Source organism: Haliotis rufescens, unplaced genomic scaffold (genome assembly GCF_023055435.1).
Source record: "Haliotis rufescens isolate VD_foot unplaced genomic scaffold, xgHalRufe1.0.p SCAF_16, whole genome shotgun sequence".
In the NCBI taxonomy this organism is placed as follows: Eukaryota; Metazoa; Mollusca; class Gastropoda; order Lepetellida; family Haliotidae; genus Haliotis; species Haliotis rufescens.
The window spans coordinates 394,848-419,532 of NW_025963846.1; the positions used below are offsets into that span (position 1 = coordinate 394,848).

A 24,685-nucleotide genomic window follows, 5' to 3' on the forward strand; every position below is an offset into this window, starting at 1 on the left:
TATCCTGTACATGGTACTTTTGGATTGCACTGGGCATTTCTTTTATTACTTTCTAAAACTTTTTATTTTCGCCTTTCTGACCACGCGATCTCCTAGCAACTACGCCCCATGAGCGCATCGAGTTGCTGCTTACAACTGTCAAGAACTTTGCAATTTCGCTTGTTTTCAATATGAGCAACAAAACATTTTCATGTAAGCCTAATTTGACGAAGAATTGTTCGAGATAATCAGGGAGCCTTAGGTAATTTCGATTATGACACTGGTGACTTTATCGTGGAGAAAGTTCCAATTCAAGATGACATCATTCCGATTCACAACTCGAATCGACAAGATGGCGCCTCTCTTCCCGCCCTTGCAAGTGCAACAGAAACTTTGATAAATTCAGTGCCGATTCTTGGGATTAGTGAATCAGTGTCACAGCTAGATTTCAATGTGGAACCAGATGAAGCCGAATATGTATGTTCACATTTCTTTTGTCAACCATGCGTGACACGGCACAGGCAATCGCAGTTAGGGAATGGTGCGGCCACCATATTGCAGAAATTCGTCGATTCGAACACATTGCTTCTGGACTGAGCTAAATAAACGAAGTGTTTGGAGAGATCGTAGATACCTCGACTTGAAGAAACGGAAATAAACGTTGCAGCAGATGAAGGATTGGTGTGGACAAAACGGGAAAGGGATCCCAGATTATATTTTAAAACTTGTGCGCGAAGTGTATCCAAATACCCCGAACAAAAAATACATGGGACAAGTGTGGATCTAATGATCAAACTCAGTTTTGTGTGTGAAAATTCTGTGAAAGAAAAGGAAATTCATAATTAAAGTTGTCTTGGAATATGTGTATTGGAGTTTTCGTTTATCGTAAGTACAATATTATCTGGATACGCCTTCAGTAGGTCAAAACATCAAGTATATTTCGTTACTTATTTACCAGTTGCTTATGTGCATTGTTATGTTGATACACGTGACATATTCATCTATTGTAGTCAAGCTGAGAAATATTGGCGCAACTTCTGGTGCTTCAAATTAGGCCCCTTCCTAAACACTAGTTGAAAAATCTGTGTAATAATTTAGGTTTTATAAATATAAACTGATTATTGTGTGGCACAAATCTAAATGTTGAATGCAAATGACCAAAACTAAACAAATATCTGTAATTTTCGGATTGAACTCAAAGAATCGCGTCGTCAATTTCGTATTTAAATATCGTTACTGTTACATTAACCGAAACTGATGTTCTGCTGCTGTTCTGCCGAAAAAATATGCAACACAATTCACTTTGACCACAAATGCATTGAATGTGTCACATGTACACATGACCATGTGCTTTGCTATTTATAGCGCAACCGTAAACAAGCTCCGCCCACTGTGATTGATGCAGACGCCAAACACGATCGATAAGATTTTTTATGATAAAACTACAGAAAATCTATTGACTTATATCTTGATATGGAGCCATTTGTTGTATCCATGGTTTGTCATTCAAGTTGATACGAAGTTTGACGGTCAATGGTGATCTGGTTCCCTTATGGTTTTCAAAAAACGTCTCCCGACACTCGGTTGTGTTTACATTGTCAGTCATTGTTCGAAACTGAAACACCGCCACCTTGCGGGCTATTTATAGTCAGGGTGGGGCTTTAAGCGGTAGTACTCTACTCAGCGCTAATAAGCAGAGCTATTTGGTGTGTGATTGGATTAATGTAAGGTTGGATTAAGGTGAGAATTCTCCTGTAAACCTGACAGAGGACATTTTGTTTAGATATAAAACCACTGATGCTTGAGAGGAGGGGGGTGTCGCATTCATATTGAGTCGCATTTTTGGCAAGGGACCAGCGGTCGCACTTTTTTGGAGACAATTTCACAATTTACAGTATTTCTCTGCTGACATTTCACTGCTTTGGTATATCATGCTCCAGTTGTGTGTAAGAATGCTATATGCAGAGTTACATCCCTTAGCTGTGCCAGGATGTGGTCATTGGTTTCAACACGACACCGAATAAACAAGTACCCAATGTTTCTAATAATTAAGGGCCCACTAGCGAGGATCGGGTGGGCATAATGTTGGCCCTGGCTTGTGTTGCTTGTGTGTCAACCTGTCCTGCATCGCTGCTCATGCTTTCAATCACTGGTTTGCATGGCTCAGACATTATTTACAGGTTCATGTACAGGCAGCAAATTTGGACTCACAACCCGAATCCATGCAACAGAGAAAATATACTACTGAAAAGAAATTAAAGATTACCCGATTTGTCATCTGACTATTGTCAATCTGTCATTGCCTATGACAGATTAATTAAAGTCTTTTGAAACTCATCGGGTGTTCTTTTACTTGTTTGAAGTTGTATTTTTACCTCATCAATTTATTGCTTGTATGCTTATTAATTGTATTGTTTTTTTTTATAGTATTTGTGTTTTCTGTTTCAGATATGAGTACATGTTATTAGATCTCGTCATAAAAATCCTCCTGGCTCCTGGAGGAAGGGGAGGTAACTGCTCACACACTCACTCACCTCGACACATTAAACCACAACGATGTCAAAACAGCAAGTTCGAACACACCAACGGCGATGGTTTGTGTATTTGTTGGTGCATAGCATTTTAGATCAACATTTCCATCTGTGATTTGAGTCACTGATCAATTATGATATTTTGATGCCCACCCACATATGGATCAGGCTACAAAAATAACAGTCTTGGTTCTCAGGTATATCATCAGGCCCCCATCGTCATAAAGTCTGCCGAACTTTTTGTTTTTATTTCCATTTTCAAAACAAAAATAAAATCCTTACATTTTGTGTGTTTGGAAACAGATTGAATGAAATCTTGGAGAAAAGTGATATAATGGCTTACAAAAGTAGGTCCTGATACACAGTGAACACTTTAATAGCCAGATAGTTTGTGGGCACGGGTGGCCCAGTCGTCGAAGGTGTGGCAATTTGCTGTGCAGAGTTGCGTCCCTTGGGCATGCCAGAATCCTATGATTGTGGGTTCGAATCCCGGTTTGCCCCGATTATGTTTCTAGGTTTGTCAGCACCATACCCGTGCACGTGGGTTTCACTGAAGTGGTAAACGTCTGAGACCTGCATAACTTCAAACTTTCCACCCACATTAAGCTGCACGCAGTGATATAACTGGAATAATGTTAAAAGTAGCATTAAACCCAACTCACTCACTCACTAACTCACCCAGATAGTGTAATAACAGGACTAACTTGCGTACTTCAGTATGGATTGTTGTTGACATGCTTACGATAACTTTTGAAATAAAAGCTCATTGTATGCTTGCATTACGCACTCACTGGGAGGCCAAGGGTAGTCAAATGCTGTATTCCGGTATTTTACTCATCAAGGAATACATTTATGTAGGGAGGCCCTTTCCCAGGTTGATTGTACAGTTTATTTGGTTACATACTAGTTTAAACATCCAATAAAGAAAACAAACAAACAAACACCGCCCACCTGCTCTACGTTTTCAAAAGCCATTGCCTGAGAACCAATTCTTTTATTTTTTTAAGCCTCATGCGTTTATGTCAGATATTTTTCAACCCCCAAGATCTGTAACTTGCAAAATCATTTGTTCAAGAATAATGTCAAATCTATGTTTTTCACCCCACAAAAATATCAATTCTTTCCCCCCAACCTTTTTAACAGAAATGAAAATGTATGTTTGAGTGTGTGCTTTGTCAGCAAGTTTATTAACGTCTTTGATTACTGTAAAGGTGACGTTTTGGTAAGGTCAGTCTTGCTTCTATACCAAAATGTCGCCATTACAGTAATTAAAGAAGTTGTTATCCATAAATTATGTCTATTTTGTCATCAGTGAACTTCAAGAGAAATGCCTATCAAACAATCCAGTGTAAGGTCAAGGGGAGACAACTCAAATTAACTCCAGGGTTGTGCCATACATTGGCTGAAACTTCTGTTTAGATTGAGTTCAAGAAAATGCAATAGATAACAATCTCTATATGACAAGAAGCAAAGCTTTCAATTGGGAATATGTGGAATCAATTCCAGTCTTGTTAAACTGGCCAGTGTCTTGTGTTTTAGTTACGTCACTGCTGAATCTATTTTGGAAAGTTTTTGGAGGTAGAATACATGTATTGATATACAGTATGCTGATGACTTTAAGCGTGAATTCTGAGAAGTAAGCCATGGCCATGCATCATGAGAACATTTATGTGGAGTTGGCTGGTATGTTTTGTCAGGTTGGATATGTTATCATTGCTAATTTGTATCTTAGTCAGCAGTTGTCAGTTTTAGAGAAAGAAGGAAAAACAATTTATTCCTAGAATGCGATTATGGTCTAAGGGAGGTAATCATGTTTTTCAATTGTAACTTTGTGAAGCTCTCAATATGTCATACTGTCCAGCCATCATGTCTTCAGTCTGTTTCCTTGGTTGAATCATTTGTCTTATGAAAAGATAATATAACACTGTGTGGTTGTGACTCAAAATGAATAACTTACCGTATTCGACGTAATAAGCGCCCAAGCTCTAATAAGCACCCAAGGCGATATTTGCTGATATATTGTCAAGTGAACAATCCCAATTAGCAACCCTTCCGATTGATCAATGTACACAAGACTTATTTATTAGCGTATAATACACACTCGTTTGTTATATGCACCCTTAATTATGGACAATTAAATTCTTGAAAAATATATATGTCGTACATAAACATTTCAGGCTGTCACTATGAACCACAAAATTTATCTTTCAACTCTGTTTTTTTCACCAACATAATCTTCTAATAAGAGCACCCTATTTCTAATTTTGAGAGCGCCCTGGGCGCTTATTACGTTGAATACGGTATTAAGATTAGTCTAACTGTTTGCTTACAATTGTGTTAACTAAAATATAGGACTCACTCTTTGTCTATACTTGCAAACCAACTCCAATTTGAAAGTTTTTGAAAATGAAAAGAAACCCGATGCATAGTATTGTTAGAGAGAGATTCATATTGACTGATCCCCTTGATAGCATAAAAGTAATTTTACCTGGACACTTTTAAGTTATAAAAATATGTTTAAAAGCACTTTTTTTGTTGTGTGTCTAAAAGTTGTATATTTTGTGTTGACAGTTTCCCTGAGTTACCTTCCTCATGGTTGTGTATTGGAGCGGATCTGTTCCATCCAGAAACTGGATGACCTTGACATTGAGAACATCTACCCGCTGTATCATAGACTCCAGGCCCGTCTCAAGGACCACCCCACAGACAGGTAAGGTCAATCTCAAGGACCACCCCACAGACAGGCAGGGACTCCCCCCACAGACAGGTAAGGTCAATCTCAAGGACCACCCCACAGACAGGCAGGGACTCCCCCACAGACAGGTAAGGTCAATCTCAAGGACCACCCCAAAGACAGGCAGGGACTCCCCCCACAGACAGGTAAGGTCAATCTCAAGGACCACCCCACAGACAGTCAGGGACTCCCCCCACAGACAGGTAAGGTCAATCTCAAGGACCACCCCACAGACAGGCAGGGACTCCCCCACAGACAGGTAAGGTCAATCTCAAGGACCACCCCACAGACAGGTAAGGTCAATCTCAAGGACCACCCCACAGACAGGTAAGGTCAATCTCAAGGACCACCCCACAGGCAGGCAGGGACTCCCCCCACAGACAGGTAAGGTCAATCTCAAGGACCACCCCACAGACAGGTAAGGTCAATCTCAAGGACCACCCCACAGACAGGCAGGGACTCCCCCCACAGACAGGTAAGGTCAATCTCAAGGACCACCCCACAGACAGGCAGGGACTCCCCCACAGACAGGTAAGGTCAATCTCAAGGACCACCCCACAGACAGGTAAGGTCAATCTCAAGGACCACCCCACAGACAGGTAAGGTCAATCCCCAAGGACCACCCCACAGACAGGCAGGGACTCCCCCCACAGACAGGTAAGGTCAATCTCAAGGACCACCCCACAGACAGGTAAGGTCAATCTCAAGGACCACCCCACAGACAGGCAGGGACTCCCCCCACAGACAGGTAAGGTCAATCTCAAGGACCACCCCACAGACAGGCAGGGACTCCCCCACAGACAGGTAAGGTCAATCTCAAGGACCACCCCACAGACAGGTAAGGTCAATCCCCAAGGACCACCCCACAGACAGGCAGGGACTCCCCCCACAGACAGGTAAGGTCAATCTCAAGGACCACCCCACAGACAGGCAGGGACTCCCCCCACAGACAGGTAAGGTCAATCTCAAGGACCACCCCACAGACAGGCAGGGACTCCCCCCACAGACAGGTAAGGTCAATCTCAAGGACCACCCCACAGACAGGCAGGGACTCCCCCACAGACAGGTAAGGTCAATCTCAAGGACCACCCCACAGACAGTCAGGGACTCCCCCCACAGACAGGTAAGGTCAATCTCAAGGACCACCCCACAGACAGGTAAGGTCAATCTCATTGCTTGTGCATTGATAATTAATAGTGGCAGTCTATTTGATCATTGCTTGCGCATTGATGATTAATAGTGGCAGTCTATTTGATCATTGCTTGCACATTGATAATTAATAGTGACAGTCCATTTGATCATTGCTGGCGCATTGATAATTAACAGTGGCAGTCTGTTTGATCATTGCTTGCTTGATAACTTCCCGAATGAAATGTATATATTATTTATTTGTTGTTATTTGCCCTGAAGACCAGAATATATGGTCTCTTGGTCGTTTCAGAATTCACTGGGGTCTAGATGGTCCTTACACTCGTGACCTCTGGATGATGGGGTCAGAGGTGAAGGCCAGTGTTCCTGTGTCTAGTCTGGAGTTTGCTGTAGAGAAGGTGAGTTGATGTGGAGATGAACATCTTCAGTGTTGGGATTTGTCCTGTGTCGCCCAATTCATCACTTTATCATTTCCATCCAAGTCAGGGCAGTGGGATATTTTGGGTAGGGTGGGATCTGGGATCAGTGTCCAGTCCCCAGTACCTAAACCCCAGTGCCCACCCCACATCTAAGGACACTTCCCATTTCCCAGACCCCTCCACTCCACAGACCCAAATCCACCGACCCCTCCACTCCACAGACCCCTCCACTACACAGACCCCTCCGCTCCACAGACCCCAATCCACCGACCCCTCCACTACACAGACCCCTCCACTACACAGACCCCAATCCACCGACCCCTCCACTCCACAGACCCCTCCACTACACAGACCCCTCCACTCCACAGACCCCTCCCCTCCTCAGACCCCAATCCACCGACCCCTCCACTCCACAGACCCCTCCACTACACAGACCCCTCCGCTCCACAGACCCCTCCACTACACAGACCCCTCCACTCCACAGACCCCTCCACTCCACAGACCGCTCCACTACACAGACCCCTCCACTACACAGACCCCTCCACTCCACAGACCCCTCCACTCCACAGACCCCTCCACTCCATAGACCCCTCCACTCCACAGACCCCAATCCACCAACCCCTCCACTCCACAGACTCCTCCACTACACAGACCCCTCCGCTCCACAGACCCCAATCCACCGACCCCTCCACTCCACAGACCCCTCCACTACACAGACCCCAATCCACCGACCCCTCCACTCCACAGACCCCTCCACTACACAGACCCCTCCACTACACAGACCCCAATCCACCGACCCCTCCACTCCACAGACCCCTCCACTACACAGACCCCTCCACTAAACAGACCCCTCCACTCCACAGACCCCAATCCACCGACCCCTCCACTCCACAGACCCCTCCACTCCACAGACCCCTCCACTCCACACACCCCTCCACTCCACACACCCCTCCACTACACAGACCCCTCCACTACACAGATCCCTCCACTCCATAGACCCCTCCACTCCACAGACCCCTCCACTCCACACACCCCTCCACTCCACAGACCCCTCCACTCCACACACCCCTCCACTACACAGACCCCTCCACTACACAGGCCCCTCCACTACACATGCCCCTCCACTCCACACACCCCTCCACTCCACACACCCCTCCACTACACAGACCCCTCCACTACACAGGCCCCTCCACTACACAGACCCCTCCACTCCACACACCCCTCCACTCCACACACCCCTCCACTACATAGACCCCTCCGCTACATAGACCCCTCCACTACACAGACCCCTCCACTCCACACACCCCTCCACTCCACACACCCCTCCACTACACAGGCCCCTCCACTACACAGGCCCCTCCGCTCCACACACCCCTCCACTCCACACACCCCTCCACTCCACACACCCCTCCACTACACAGACCCCTCCACTACACAGACCCCTCCACTCCACACACCCCTCCACTACACAGACCCCTCCACTCCACAGACCCCTCCACTACACAGGCCCCTCCACTACACAGGCCCCTCCACTCCACTGACCCCTCCACTACACAGACCCCTCCACTCCACAGACCCCTCCACTACACACACCCCTCCACTACACAGACCCCTCCACTACACAGGCCCCTCCACTACACAGGCCCCTCCACTCCACACACCCCTCCACTCCACACACCCCTCCACTACATAGACCCCTCCACTACACAGACCCCTCCACTCCACACACCCCTCCACTACACAGGCCCCTCCACTACACAGGCCCCTCCACTCCACACACCCCTCCACTCCACACACCCCTCCACTACATAGACCCCTCCACTCCACACACCCCTCCACTACACAGGCCCCTCCACTACACACACCCCTCCACTACACAGATCCCTCCACTCCACACACCCCTCCACTCCACACACCCCTCCACTACACAGACCCCTCCACTCCACAGACCCCTCCACTACACAGACCCCTCCACTCCACAGACCCCTCCACTCCACAGACCCCTCCACTACATAGACCCCTCCACTACACAGACCCCTCCACTCCACAGACCCCTCCACTACACACACCCCTCCACTACACAGGCCCCTCCACTACACAGGCCCCTCCACTACACAGACCCCTCCACTCCACAGACCCCTCCACTCCACAGACCCCTCCACTACATAGACCCCTCCACTACACAGACCCCTCCACTCCACAGACCCCTCCACTCCACACACCCCTCCACTACACAGGCCCCTCCACTACACAGGCCCCTCCACTACACAGATCCCTCCACTCCACACACCCCTCCACTCCACACACCCCTCCACTACACAGACCCCTCCACTCCACAGACCCCTCCACTACACAGACCCCTCCACTCCACAGACCCCTCCACTCCACAGACCCCTCCACTACATAGACCCCTCCACTACACAGACCCCTCCACTCCACAGACCCCTCCACTACACACACCCCTCCTCTCCACACACCCCTCCACTACACACACCCCTCCACTACACAGACCCCTCCACTCCACAGACCCCTCCACTCCACAGACCCCTCCACTACACACACCCCTCCTCTCCACACACCCCTCCACTACACACACCCCTCCACTACATAGACCCCTCCACTCCACAGATCCCTCCACTACACAGACCCCTCCACTAAACAGACCCCTCCACTCCACAGACCCCTCCACTACACACACCCCTCCTCTCCACACACCCCTCCACTACACAGACCCCTCCACTACACACACCCCTCCACTCCACAGACCCAAATCCACAGACCCCTCCACTACACACACCCCTCCTCTCCACACACCCCTCCACTACACAGACCCCTCCACTACACACACCCCTCCACTCCACAGACCCCTCCACTACACAGACCCCTCCACTACACAGACCCCTCCACTCCACAGACCCCTCCACTACACACACCCCTCCACTACACAGACCCCTCCACTCCACACACCCCTCCTCTCCACACACCCCGCCACTACACAGACCCCTCCACTACACAGACCCCTCCACTACACAGACCCCTCCACTACACAGACCCCTCCACTACACAGACCCCTCCACTACACACACCCCTCCTCTCCACACACCCCTCCACTCCACAGACCCCTCCACTCCACAGACCCCTCCACTCCACAGACCCCTCCACTCCACAGACCCCTCCACTACACACACCCCTCCTCTCCACACACCCCTCCACTACACAGACCCCTCCACTACACACACCCCTCCACTCCACAGACCCCTCCACTACACAGACCCCTCCACTACACAGACCCCTCCACTCCACAGACCCCTCCACTACACACACCCCTCCACTACACAGACCCCTCCACTCCACACACCCCTCCTCTCCACACACCCCTCCACTACACAGACCCCTCCACTACACAGACCCCTCCACTACACAGACCCCTCCACTCCACACACCCCTCCACTACACACACCCCTCCACTACACACACCCCTCCACTACACACACCCCTCCACTACACAGACCCCCCCACTCCACACACCCCTCCACTACATAGACCCCTCCACTCCACAGACCCCTCCACTCCACAGACCCCTCCACTCCACAGACCCCTCCACTACACAGACCCCTCCACTACACAGACCCCTCCACTCCACAGATCCCTCCACTACACAGACCCCTCCACTACACAGACCCCTCCACTCCACAGGCCCCTCCACTACACAGACCCCTCCACTCCACACACCCCTCCACTACACAGACCCCTCCACTACACAGATCCCTCCACTGCACAGACACCTCCACTACACAGACCCCAATCCACAGACTTCCAGATCCCGAAAATTCCCCCTCCCAGTGCCCAGTTTCAGTAGAGATCCTTGTCGAGACCCGTGAAGATCTGGGGTAGAATAGGTCTTCCGCAACCCAAGCTTGTCATAAGATGCGCAGATTGATGCTCATGATATCAAACACTGGATTGTCTGGTCCAGACTCAATTATTATCAAACCATCGTCATATAGCTGGAATATTGCTGAGTGTGGCATTAAACAAACAAACAAACCGTTGTCATGACAATGGGATGATGTCACCTGAGGTTTATAAGGTCTGATGACATTTCGACCAGCTCTTACTGCTTTGTTTAGTTTCAAATTAAATGAGTGAGTGAGTGAGTATGGTTTTACGCCGCTTTTAGCAATATTCCAGCTATATCACGGCGGGGGACACCAGAAATGAGCTTCACACATTGTACCCATGTCGGGAATCGAACCAGGGTCTTCGGCGTGACGAGCGAACGCTTTAACCACTAGGCTACCCGACTGCCCTTCAAATGAAATGAAGGAGGTATGAAATCCATCATTTTGTGACATGTTGACTCTCATTATTTCATGGTGTTCACTGACATTACTTGTTTCAAATATTGTATGCAGTTTGTATGAACATTTGGTTTTTCAGATTTATTTTCATTGTAGGTGAAAAGATTCCTGATTTCAAAAACAGTTCAAGATTGCTCCATCATTGTGGCACTGCAGCCTGTTAAACCAGGGTAAGCCTGTTGAACAAGGGTAAGCCTGTTGAACAAGGGTAAGCCTGTTAAACAAGGGTAAGCCTGTTGAACTAGGGTAAGCCTGTTGAACAAGGGAAAGCCTGTTGAACAAGGGTAAGCCTATTAAACAAGGGTAAGCCTGTTGAACAAGGGAAAGCCTGTTGAACAAGGGTAAGCCTGTTAAACAAGGGTAAGCCTGTTGAACAAGGGTAAGCCTTTTGGACAAGGGTAAGCCTGTTGAACAAGGGTAAGCCTGTTAAACAAGGGTAAGCCTGTTGGACAAGGGTAAGCCTGTTGAACAAGGGTAAGCCTGTTGAACAAGGGTAAGCCTGTTGAACAAGGGTAAGCCTGTTGGACAAGGGTTAGCCTGTTGGACAAGGGTAAGCCTGTTGGACAAGGGTAAGCCTGTTGAACAAGGGTAAGCCTGTTAAACAAGGGTAAGCCTATTGAGTCTAAAGCACTCACCTATTCACTTGGAAAAAAGTAAAGCATCCCCCCTTTTTGAAATTCAAATGCACCTAACTTCAATGTATGTTTGGGAAATACCAAGATGTGACAGACTCTCATTCAAAAGTGTCAAAGAAAGCATCATCGCCTCCTGAAAAGTTGGCCCAAGACACAGTATTTGTCATGTCATCATATCCCAATTGCATGGAATGTCTGGTCCAGACTCGACCATTTTCTTGATTATATTGCATACTTTGTTCCAAAAAACACAAGATGGGAAGAGGGGCATTTGCGTACACTCAGTGCCTACTTTGAGTTCTGATGTTTTTTCCCCCCAACACAAAGGTGAGGTGAGGTGAAATGGGGTTTAACGTCGCATCCAAGTTTATTGCACTTACATAGCGACATACATGCACGTGTATGTGTGTGTGTGTGGCTGCTTGTACTAGTCCGGACTGATGCCGATTTATAGTGCTAGCTCACTGAGATACCATGCCGCAGTTTAACATGAATACCCCACTCAGACACAGTATACCGACTCCGAACTGGGCAGTCCTTGTTTTAGCCCCTTAATGCCAAGCGCCAGACAGGGTAACAACAAGTACCATCTTGGTATGACGCGGTCGGGGATTGAACCCCGGACCTTCTGCTCTCCGGGCGGACGCTCTACCATTAGACCACTAAGGCAGTCTCCAACACACAGACATTACTGTAGGCATGTAACCCCGGAAACGCCATGTCATCAAACCCGTACTCGGGTTGATCATATTGTTACACTATTTGGTTATTACAAAGTGTTCATTGTATATCTGGACATATGTTTGTAATCTATTTTATTAATTTTATTCAATATTGTTGAGCATAGGGTATATACAATTGAAATCGCAAATCATCATATCAAGTGCAAATTTCACATTTTCCTTCACCAAGTTTTTAACCGGAAGCGATACGATGTAGATTTGACAGTGCATAATACTCTGAAAAGCTTTATGTAGACAATACTACATCCTCTAAGCGGTAGGTGGTCTGCGTGTTATGTTTGGGTGCGCACTAGTGTCAAGAAAATACAGTATCTGCCCCGAAATATCTGCCTCCAATTATCGTTTGACATGATTTTCTTAGTCCAATCAAAGCATATGTCTCATCAAACGTATCTCATCAAACCATTCTCTTCACATCCAGGGTCTCTGAGGAAAACAGCATCATCCACTTCAACGATGCTTACTACCGATACTCCATTGAACTGGTCGACCTTGACCCCAAGCCCTTCGACAAGATCGAGCAGTACTACCGACAGGATATGGACATTGTCCATGCTTATCAGGAGACTATTGGCAAGTCAAGGACCAAGTCGGTATGACACAGATGTTGCAAGGTCTTCCTCCATGCTACTTTTCTGAAAGCGTCTGTGATTGTCCTCGGATTGGTCGGTGAGACGAAGGTGCAGGTTGGGCACCTGAGTGCACAGCACTTCACTGACTTGGGTAATTTTGTCTTCACACTTCAATACAAGGCAATATGTAACTTCACATTGTGAAAACGGCCATCGGACAAATGTTTAATTTATTTTGAGATACACGCATCCAACTGATGGGTAATGTGATGGGTATAAACTGATTGGAGAATCACTGTAAAGCACTTCTCGTACAAGTCTTGTTAATTTGAAAGATTTGTTTGGGTCTTTTCAACTGGCACAGTCAGTACCTATGTTATTTTGTGATTTGTTATTTCAAGTCTGATCTTACACTTAATGAAGACAAATGTTTGCTGATTCCTGTTTATGAGTTTCCGAACGAATTTCTGATTCCGATGAGTTACCCTTTGTGTGTGGTTACCCCTGATCTGGGGAGGGGGTTTCACTCTTCAGTGTGGATTCTATTAAGCATGAGTAGGTGTTAGTACTGTGATGGTCAGAGTGAGTTAAGATTTAAAGTCGCATCGGCCAATATTTTCGGCCATATAGCGATTGACATGTTTCTTACGATAGTATTTTGCTGAGAACAAGGCTGGTTTTCTTCAATTGTAGAGAATACGAGTCTTGGTTGTCATGCCAACAGTGTCAGTGCCATACCTGAATGAATGAATACGGAGATGGAAAATGGTTTGATCTGAGATGTTAACAGTTTCAATGCAAATATGTGTAAAACTTGGATGTTTGTTGTATAAACAGTCATAATCTTGTACGAAGAATGAAAGAAGTGTGAGTGTGAACACGAAGAATATATGTTGTTTTTCAAACACAAAATGTTGATATTTGAATTGAGTGAGTTGGATTATGTTTGAATAATATACTGAAGGTGATGATATATAATAGACGCATGCAGTCAGACGGCAGGGCAGAATTAATTGTATTTCAGTTACAGTTCTATGTATTCGTGAAGAAAGTGAAAACACCCCGACTAAATGTGTGGAGAGGATGGACCCTCGGGTTAACTGATGTTGTTATGTTAGGGAATGACCATTTCATATAGGGAGGAGGGGTGTGTGTGTGGAGAGAGTGGACCCTCGGGTTAACTGATGTTGTTATGTTAGGGAATGACCATTTCATATAGGGAGGAGGGGTGTGTGTGTTTGCCTGGGATTTTATACAAAAAATACATTTTTGCAGATGTCGTACTTAAAAAAATATTCCGGCTTGTAGTTATAATTTTAATATATGTGGTTTTGCAGCTGTAACTAAAAAAAAATTTGTAATCTCCAGATACAATCCCTGCCCCCTCTAAATATGGTCCAGGAATGAATAATTTTCGTACTTTTAGGATGTGAATTATCGTGATAAGCTTCCTGTGGTTCTGTAGTTTCATGAGTGGCATTGAAAGAACTCGATCGTCAACAGGCATCCAATCAAACTGTGATACAGAATCTTAAGTGTGGAGGAGTTCCCACACACTGTCAGCTGACAGTCGGTGAAGAAGTTCATCTCTTACTTCTTGTGACCCAGCAATCATTTTCTATAATCAAAGAGTTTACCTTGTAATCAAAGAGTTAACTTTGAGAGAAGCTCATCTTCCCAGGCAGGGAGGTGGGGGGGTGCACGGGTGGCCCAGTAGTCTGAGGCGCCGTGATTCGCTGTACTCTTGGTTTTCACCAAAATGGTAAACGTCTGAGACCTGCATCACTTTGGTCTTTCCTCCCACTTTAAGCTGACGCCGTGATATAACTGTAATACTGTTCAACCCTACTCACTCACTCGCTCATCTTCCCAGGGCATGGGAGTTAACTGGCTGTTTCCACTGGCCCGTTTTAGTCAGTTAACTCCCTTGCCTTGAGAGGAATTTTATAGGCAGTTACCTCCCTTGCCTTGGGAATAGATACTGGCTGCGCAATAGGTTTGATTCAATTAAATCATTCAAATACTTACTTGTGTGAACAAGGTACTACTCAGCTTTCTTAAGGATAGTTCATGGTACGCTAGATCGGTTACTTGTTGTGGAAATAGCATAAGATATGACAGTATTCCGATAATTAAGTCAGTATTTTAATTTCATCGAGAAACTGTAGAGACATGAATGAGGGTTATTAAATATATTTTTCTGTTTAAGTAGTTCTCTGAATATATATGGGTGGGGGCAATTATTTTCCCCCTCTTGTCAGGTCGTATAGGTACATTGTCTCCTCAGGTAAAGAATGTGAGAGCAAATCAACTTTTAGCTCACCTGACCTGAAAGGAGATGTGAGCTTATGTCGTCGGGAGTTGTGTCCGTATAGTTTCTGTATTTTCGACTTCTCCAAAATGGCGTGATGGCTGGCTGCCTGGTAGCCATCTTTGATTTAAAACAAGGACAATGAAAATATCTTCTTTTCAAAAGCTTATAAGGTCAGAGTCATGAAAGTGGAGGGTGAGATAGTCACCTTCTGTCGTACCAGGTTTGTTGATCGGAAATCAAATATGGCTGCCCGCGGCCATATTGGAAGACACAAAAAGTCATGAAGTTGAACCTTCACATGCCTTTTCCCACCAATGATGACGCCTGATTTTGTTCATAAGATGTGAATTTGATTTTCAATATATTGTTGTAGCTATTTATGGCCATGATAACTGTTAACTACATATCCAGGTGAGCTCCAGTGCTGTGGCACTATTCTTTGAGTGTCAAGTAGCACCGAAGTGCTTCATCTCTTGAAGATTAAACTTTTCTAGGTCTTATAAAGATGCCTGCAGAGAAGGTCCAGTTTATTCTGTTTTTTTAGAGTTTTTCTTTATGTTACTAATTCTGTGATAATGGCAACATTAACCGATCAATAATTCTTGCCAGCAATTGCCAAGATAATAATTATGTTCATTTGTGCTAAACATTTGTACTCTTAGGGCATTCATTAAGACATGCGATTAGAACTAGTTTACTTCTGCTTTTTAACCCAAATTGACAATAGGAACAATTTCTTGCACTGAAAATGGCAGTTGGGTAGTCTGGTGGGCAAGGTGTTAGCTTACCGTGCCTCAGATACAGGTTCTATTCCCAACATGAAAACAATATGTGAAGACAATTCTAGTTGCCCTGGACATGATACAGCAAAGTGCTTCTAAATCAACTGTGAAAACACCCACAATAATTCGGTGTCACTGGTGGTGTTGATCAGACTTGGATTGTCGACTCTAAAGTGGTTTCAGGATACAGTTTGTAAAAGGTAGTAGTTTTAGTGGTTTTAATGTCATGTTATTATTTTTGTTTATAGTTTGTTTTTCATGTTGTATTTTGTAAACCATCTGATAACAAACAATACGCCACAACAGATTTAATAATTTGGAGGTTTATTTGTTAGGGGAAGATCAAGCACCCATGTTCTTCCTGGTCAGGTGTGTTGTAGGTTACAGGGTTTGATGTGGCATATATGCCAGCATATGGGTACTACACAGTGGAACTGGTGCTGGCTTCTGTTAAGGGGCATTATAGTGTAGAAACCTGCTCAGTGACTATGTGATCTTGTGTGCTTGCACTGATGAAAGTGAGAAATGATTTAAGTGATGATTGGGAGAGGTGTTGTCTTCAAGTAGTCAGTTTGATTATCAAAGTCAAGGGACATCAAATTCACAAGAAATTTATAATAATTGACATGCACTAAATTGAATATGTAGATTTATGAATGTTAAGGAATGCAATGCAGTGGTACACTGCAATGGCAGTTGGTCCAATCTGGGGATGCACTGCAATGGCAGTCGGTCCAGTCTAGGGAAGCACTGCAATTGCAGTTGGTCCAGTCTGGGGATGCACTGCAATGGCAGTTGGTCCAGTCTGGGGATGCACTGCAATGGCAGTTGGTCCAGTCTGGGGATGCACTGCAATGGCAGTTGGTCCAGTCTGGGGATGCACTGAAATGGCAGTTGGTCCAGTCTGGGGATGCACTGCAATTGCAGTTGGTCCAGTCTGGGGATGCACTGCAATGGCAGTTGGTCCAGTCTGGGGATGCACTGCAATGACAGTTGGTCAAGCCTTGGGATGCACTGCAATTGCAGTTGGTCCAGTCTGGGGATGCACTGCAATGGCAGTTGGTCCAGTCTGGGGATGCACTGAAATGGCAGTTGGTCCAGTCTGGGGATGCACTGCAATGGCAGTTGGTCCAGTCTGGGGATGCATTGCAGTTGGTCCAGTCTGGGGATGCACAGCAATGGCAGTTGGTCCAGCCATGGGATGCACTGCAATGGCAGTTGGTCCAGTCTGGGGATGCACTGCAATGGCAGTTGGTCCAGTCTGGGGATGCACTGCAATGGCAGTTGGTCCAGTCTGGGGATGCACTGCAATGGCAGTTGGTCCAGTCTGGGGATGCACTGAAATGGCAGTTGGTCCAGTCTGGGTATGCACTGCAATGACAGTTGGTCCAGTCTGGGGATGCACTGAAATGGCAGTTGGTCCAGTCTGGGGATGCACTGAAATGGCAGTTGGTCCAGTCTGGGGATGCACTGCAATGGCAGTTGGTCCAGTCTGGGGATGCACTGCAATGGCAGTTGGTCCAGTCTGGGGAAGCACTGCAATGACAGTTGGTCCAGTCTTGGTATGCACTGCAGTGGCAGTTGGTCCAGTCTTGGGATGCACTGAAATGGCAGTTGGTCCAGTCTGGGGATGCACTGCAATGACAGTTGGTCCAGTCTGGGGATGCACTGCAATGACAGTTGGTCCAGTCTGGGTATGCACTGCAGTGGCAGTTGGTGCAGTCTGGAGATGCACTGCAATGGTAGTTGGTCCAGTCTGGGGATGCACTGCAGTTGGTCCAGTCTGGGGATGGACTGCGTTTTGGTTTTAGAGGGCATAGGGATTGAACAATGAAATCCAAACAGACAAATTACACTAACTAGAAAATATCTACTTGAATTTATACTATGTACAATGTATAAATATCATTTGGTCGGCACCATTCAGACGGCTCACTTGATCAAAAGATGTGATAATGGTCAGTTATGCCTGGACGTATGCCACTTTATATTTCCAAACACCATCCAATACAATACGTTTATTGATAGGTTGTCATTGAGCATTACTAAATGGCTTCCAGATCATAAATATCATGTGACATGAATATGTCACTTTCGAATTTTGTTTATGCACCTAATTGTAATGACTGCTTTGCTAAATAGTTTACTTTGACATATTTATCAACTGAATTGCAACTGAAAAAGATTTTATTTCATGTTTTGTAACAAATCCTCATGCCATTGGATGTGCTAGCATCCATCTATTTCACACAGAAAGTCCTAGTCTGTGAGTGGCATTTACAAACAGTAGTATACATGAAGACAGGGTGAACTTTGATGAAGACATGGTTGACTTTGATGAAGACAGGGTTAACTTTGATGAAGACAGGGTTGACTTTGATGAAGACAGGGTTGACTTTGATGAAGACAGGGTTCACTGATAAAGTAGAAATCCTGGAGTCAATCCTGTCTTCACCGTCAATCAACAGTCACAGTTTTTTCTCAACTTCAGAAGGTGCAGTTAGGTAGCCTAGTGGTTAAAGCGTTAGCTCGTCACACTGAAGACCCAGGCTTGATTCCCGACATGGGCACAATGTGTGAAGCCCAATCCTGGTGTCCCCCGCTGTGATATTGCCGGAATATTACTACAAGTGGCATAAAACCCAACTTACTCACTCCCTGTGTAAGAATCAGAGATAGAAAACATAGCACCCCAAACAGGATCATTGTCCTGACACGTTACTTGACCACTGACCATAAGAGTCACTTACTGGTGTCACTCGTGTCACTAACCTTGAACTTCTCTTCCAACATAACGTGTCGCTACTGGTAAGTCTTTGTATTTAAACAAACATGAGACATCAGTTCTCCTTGTTAAAATTCACACCCATAGGTGAAGCAATATCTTACAAGACTACAAGAACTATAACACTAAATTAAATATATGACTCACATGCAAAATCAGCATTAGCTTGAAGCACTAGTAAAAGACCAAGAATAGGTCCTAAGGAATGTATTACTTGTTGTAAAAGGCGACTATGTTGGATTGGTCAGGCACTGTGACTTGGTTGATTGCGTGTTTCTTCTTCTGAACCTACCTTACAAACACACTGACAGGGATAGGACTCATGTCACTAACCTCGAACTTCTCGCAGTTCATAAACAGATAAGCAATTAGTCCTGATGTAAGTAAATATTTAGTTGTTAATTTCATACCCTTTCTCCCATATCGCCGTGGTAGAAGACTACATTCGTTTGCTTTTCGTGTGGACTTCCCGGGATTGAATCCCCCTGGGGACAAACGTTTTTCATAAAATTGTTCTATCATCAAGATAATGCTAGGGAAAAAAAGAATTTCCATCATTGCAAAGTGGTGTTTAACTAACAATTTATTTAGACCACGGTCAAAGACAAAGGAGCCATGGTTTAACTACAGTTATCGTATGCCAATAGCGCTGGACATTGGTTTGTCTGTGCCATGTTTCTGTAAATGGTGCTGTGATATAGCTGGAACTTTGCTGACAATGTTGAACAATATTTACTCTTTCTAAACACATGACTTCCAGAATTAAGGTCATATCGTATCACTTCTTAGTCGTGCTGATGTATTATTTTTGTCCGACAATAATTACATGATTACATCAGTGGACTATCTCTGTGTGGAATGCTGTGGGGAAACGCTGTTTGATTGGCATAATACAGACATGACACATGTCTTCAGTAATGGTAATACTCAATATAGTTTCTGTTATATGATTGATATATGTGTATTAGTTGTTTTTATGTTTATATGCATGGTTGTCATCAAATATTTATTTGAAGGATGCTTTTACCCTGTTTAATTAATGTCTCATTGCTCATGAAACATAATATTAATATATGCTATACAGGTAATATGATTTACACTTACCTTCTAACCGTACTCTAAAAAAATTGATCCGAAATATTTCAGAATATGCTGATTGTCAAATCAGTTACAGTATAATTTGTTTACCCCTTTTAGTATTGAGCAAAGGATAAATAGTTATTCAGTGTCCATCACCTTAGAATCGATATTGTTCCGTCGGTGTTTTGTTACAAAGTTTAATACGTTTTGTTGATGTGTGCATTTCACTTTGAAATTGACGCAGATTTGTTTGTGATCAAATACTTTTCATTATGTGATATACTCGATGTTGTGTTGATTTTTACAGACAATTCTTGCTTCTATGAACTGATCAAATTCTCAAACTCAGATAAGAAAATGAGAGCAACAGCTCTGTTTTGCCAGGCATGGACTACACAGCTGGGCAAAAGAAAGTATACACTTGAAAATTAGATTTGACCAAAATTACAAACATCACTATTAAGTAGCCATTTCTTGTTGGTTTAATTTTTCGTCACCATCAAACATACTTTCTTTTGCCTGGCAGTTTATTACGACTGGGTCCAAAGTCTCGGTAGGTTTAAAGTGTGATCAGTTTTATGGGAGTTAAAACTTTGAAATATATTAGAAAACTGTGAATATATATTAGAAAAATAGTGATATTTTAGGTTGCTTCATTGAAGTGGTTATGAAAGCTCTAAAATGTTTGTATTAAACATAACTTTTTTAGGCAGGTCATGTGAACATAAAAATCTAAAGTTGTACTTTCACTTTTCTGACATTTCCGCTATATGACCATCTTTTCGAGGGAAGCGTGTCCACTTGTCTATATCAAAGCCTAGTTTCTACCCTTGCCACATCAAGGCCACGGTTCCTGGCTTGACCGTGGTGCCACCTCGCATAGATCAATAGATGTGCCCCGTGTGATGAAAACGCGATATCCAATCAGATCGCTGTTCTTATCTCAAACAGCTTCACAAAGATGGCGACTACCATAGGCGACGACCAAGAACAAAAACATTCGGGATTTGATCCCTGACACAAAAACATAGGCAATCGTTAGGGGGTTTTAAAGATGAAAAAGACATATTCCTGTCAAAAAAGTCAGGCAGTGGGAACGTGGTCTTGATGTGGCAAGGGTGGAAACAAGACTTTGATAAAAAGGCTAGTGGACGCTCTTGCCTCAGGAGGATGCTATATAACATCTTCAGCTAGAAAATATTAAGTACCGCTTACATTGTATTTCATATGAAGCAGACAATTTTAAATTGTATCCTGTATTTATTTTCTAACGAAACCAGTTTTGGTTTTATAGTGCGTCATATTGAAATACAGATTTGGATTCTGTAATGACATGTTTGCAAGTGGTCCATGGCAACAGCTCCCATGGCAACAGCTCCATTGCTCCTCTGCTTCACTGCATCAGTTGATGTGACCACCTGGAGAAACAGGTGCTGATCTTGTTTCCACGTATCAGGTAATGGTTGTGTCATATTTGTCAAAATAATTATCAAAGATACCTGGAAATCTATGAAGAGAAAGAAGTGGTGATGTTTATCTATATTCCAGGTGTAAATGTGGGATTCAGTCTGAACTAGTCATTGTTGTGAATCAGTTTTCCATCGTCGTTGAATTTACAATGAACCCTGTTAATCCAGACAGTACTGTTCCCGAAAAATTTGTATAGATCAGATTTGTCTGGATGAATGATCACGCTTGTTTGTTTGTTGTTTAAAGCTGCGCTCAGCAATATTCCAGCTATATGATGGCAGTCTGTAAATAAAAAAATGGAGTTTGTACAAGATAATCTTGTGATTGATGTCATGAGCATCTACTGATTTGGGATATGATGACATGTATGAGCCAAGTCGGTGAGTCTGACCACCTGATCCCATTCGTCACTTCTTGTGACAAACATTGGTTGCTGAAGATCAATTCTAACTGGATCTTCATGGGATGAATGAAACATGTGTTTTGTATCTATGTTGGAGTTCCTGACCAGATTTGTCCAGAAAGCAGGGTTTCCAGATTGCCAGGGTCTGGGCTAACAGGGTGTCACTATACTTGCTTAGCTTGGTGCTACTTGCATATCAAAGGAGGATGTTTTCATGATGAGCTTTAATGTACATACCTATATTTTGAACTTTTGTATTGTATTTGCTTGCCTTATACAGTGGAACCTCTTTAAACTGGACATTTTAGTGTGCTGTTCGGTTTCACAAAGTTTCTGTGGCATTCAGGTCCAGATTAATGAGGTTTCACAGAATGTGGTCATTTTTGTATTTCTAGAAGTTGTCACCGTGGTGCTTTAAACAAGTCTGTGGCTAGGTGCTTTAAGCAATTTGTGGCTAGACTAGACTAGGCTGTATTATTTTGGTAACATTGCCTATAGAGAAGAGCTCTGATGATTCTCTCTTGAATGACAGATGGCAGAACTACCCTGAATGACTTGCCAACAGTCGTGCCAAAAGTAATAAAACAGAATTATATTTTCACAAAGTCTCTGAATTGTTAAAGAGATTGTAAGTTTGGCATAATGTCACCTTTACCATAATACACTCAAGGCGATAAAGTATTTTAGAGGTCCTTTAATCAAAGCTCCTGTCTTTCTTGAAAGCCTTAAAGTATCATGGCGTTGAATTTGGTTGAAGGTGGATCCCATCAGCCTTCTAAAGATATTCAGGGCGGTCGGGTAGCCTAGTGGGCTTTCTAAAGATATTCAGGGCGGTCGGGTAGCCTAGTGGGCTTTCTAAAGACATTCGGGCTGGTCGGGTAGCCTAGTGGGCTTTCTAAAGATATTCGGGGCGGTCGGGTGGCTTAGTGGACTTTCTAATGACATTCGGGCTGGTCGGGTAGCCTAGTGGGCTTTCTAAAGATATTTGGGGCTGTCGGGTAGCCTAGTGGTTAAAGCGTTTGCTCGTCATGCCGAAGACCCGGGTTTGATTCCCGACATTTCTGGTGTCCCCTGCCGTGATATTGCTGGAATATTGCTAAAAGCGGCATAAAAACATACTCACTCACTCACTCACTCTAAAGTCTCCCAGGTTGATCAGGAGCTGTCACATGTGTGAAGCCACTTGATACGAGTACATAGGTGGTTATTTTGTAATAAGACAAAACCTCTCCCGACCTCTTCACATATTGCTGCACATGATGCCACAGTGGATCAGGCCGTCCCTAAATACAGTGTGGGTTTCTTTGGACCCCTTGGGGATTCCAGTCTCCATCGGGTCCCCGGCCATGTTTCCTTGTCTTGTGAGTGGACGAAATAGATTGGGGGTCAGGCTCTGTGGTTTAGTTGATTATGTGTCAAACGAACATTAAAAGATCTGCTTCAGGGAACCTCGACCCAGTTATGTGAAGTTGGTAGGTATCCTCTCCCCCATTCCCTCCCCTCTCCCCTTCTCCCCCCCTTCTCTTCTCCCCATCCCCTCTCCCCTTCTCCCCTCCCCCTATCCTCACCCCATCTCTCCCCTCCCCCATCTCCTCTCCCCCCACTCCTCTCTCTCTTTTCTCCTTACCCCCAATCCCCTCTCCTCTCCCCTCCCCTCTCCCCCCTCTACTGTCCTCTCTCTTTTCTCCTTACCCCCAATCCCCTCTCCTCTCCCCTCCCCCATCTCCTCTCCCCTCCCCCATCTCCTCTCCCCCCTCTACTCTCCTCTCTCTCTTTTCTCCTTACCCCCAATCCCCTCTCCTCTCCTCTCCCCTCCCCCATCTCCTCTCCCCCCTCTACTCTCCTCTCTCCCCATTCCTCCCCTCTCCCCATCCCCTCTCCCCTCCCCCCCATCTCCTCTCACTCATCCCCTCCTCTCTCCCCATTCCCCCCCATCCCCTCCCCTTTCACTCATCCCCCCCATATATGGAAAGCAACTCAAAACATTTGCTTGGTTTGTCAAGCAAGTGTCATGGCAACACTAACTAGGTATTTGTATGTATCATATTTAAAAAGAATGTCTTTTTATATTGCCTCACTTATCTTGCACCAAAGATTCCAGTACTTACGCTTGGGGTGCATTTTTGTGCCCCCTTCTCAGGTCATATTCCTGATACAGACGTGTTGGGCAAAAGTAGTGTTTAGATACGCTCTGTATGATTATTGTTGTGAGAAAGTTTTGACAGATGAATGAGTGAGTGAGTGAGTGAGTTAAAGTTTAACGTCACATCGGCAATATTTCAGCCATATCGTGACGAGACAGATGAATGAGGTCAGGTGCGTGTTTTAAACAATCTCTTGAAGGACATGCTTTACTCTTTCATGTAAAATCAAATAAGGGGCCCTTAAAATGGTCTCAGCTGATCTACCAAAGTATTTCAAGGTTGACTCACCACTAATATATGCCACACAATATTCATGATCCCGGACACCTTTCACTCAGTATTTGACCTGGATGAACAATACTTGGAAATGATCACAAGCCGAAAACCATTATTGTGTACGATTTGTTTTCATAATTATTCCATAAGAAACTATTTTCCCTGTAGTTGCATGCTGTTTGATAATTTAGAGTTTAAGCTTGCTTGTTTGATGTTGATAAACACCAGTGTGCTGTGTCAGCTACGTGTTGCCACTCTGTAGCCACAATTCTCATTCTCCTGCATATTTTGACCAATGTTGATATATT

The 24,685-nt window shown here is 44.8% G+C and overlaps 2 protein-coding genes across 2 annotated transcripts in view; one reads left to right on the plus strand and one right to left on the minus strand.

The window, feature by feature from the left end:
- LOC124146134 (inositol-pentakisphosphate 2-kinase-like) overlaps positions 1-21,150 on the plus strand; it is a 159,136-nt gene extending 137,986 nt beyond the window's left edge. Inside the window, exons 10-14 of the mRNA XM_048396767.1 lie at positions 2,428-2,573; positions 5,082-5,220; positions 6,686-6,791; positions 11,270-11,343; positions 12,973-21,150. Coding sequence (XP_048252724.1) covers positions 2,428-2,573; positions 5,082-5,220; positions 6,686-6,791; positions 11,270-11,343; positions 12,973-13,150 — 643 coding nt within the window. The 3' untranslated portion in view covers positions 13,151-21,150. The remainder of the gene's footprint in view (positions 1-2,427; positions 2,574-5,081; positions 5,221-6,685; positions 6,792-11,269; positions 11,344-12,972) is intronic.
- On the minus strand, positions 14,655-18,037 carry LOC125380936 (protein PELPK1-like). The gene is made up of 3 exons (XM_048396700.1): positions 16,903-18,037; positions 15,447-15,451; positions 14,655-14,741 (listed from the first exon to the last, which is right to left on the minus strand). The coding sequence occupies exons 1-3, from the start codon at positions 18,035-18,037 to the stop codon at positions 14,655-14,657; spliced, it is 1,227 nt and encodes a 408-aa protein (XP_048252657.1).
- Positions 21,151-24,685: the final 3,535 nt, after the last annotated feature.

Excerpts from the sequence above, each read along its gene's own strand:
- LOC125380936 (XM_048396700.1), bottom strand. The coding sequence starts at position 18,037 with ATGCCCTCTAAAACCAAAACGCAGTCCATCCCCAGACTGGACCAACTG.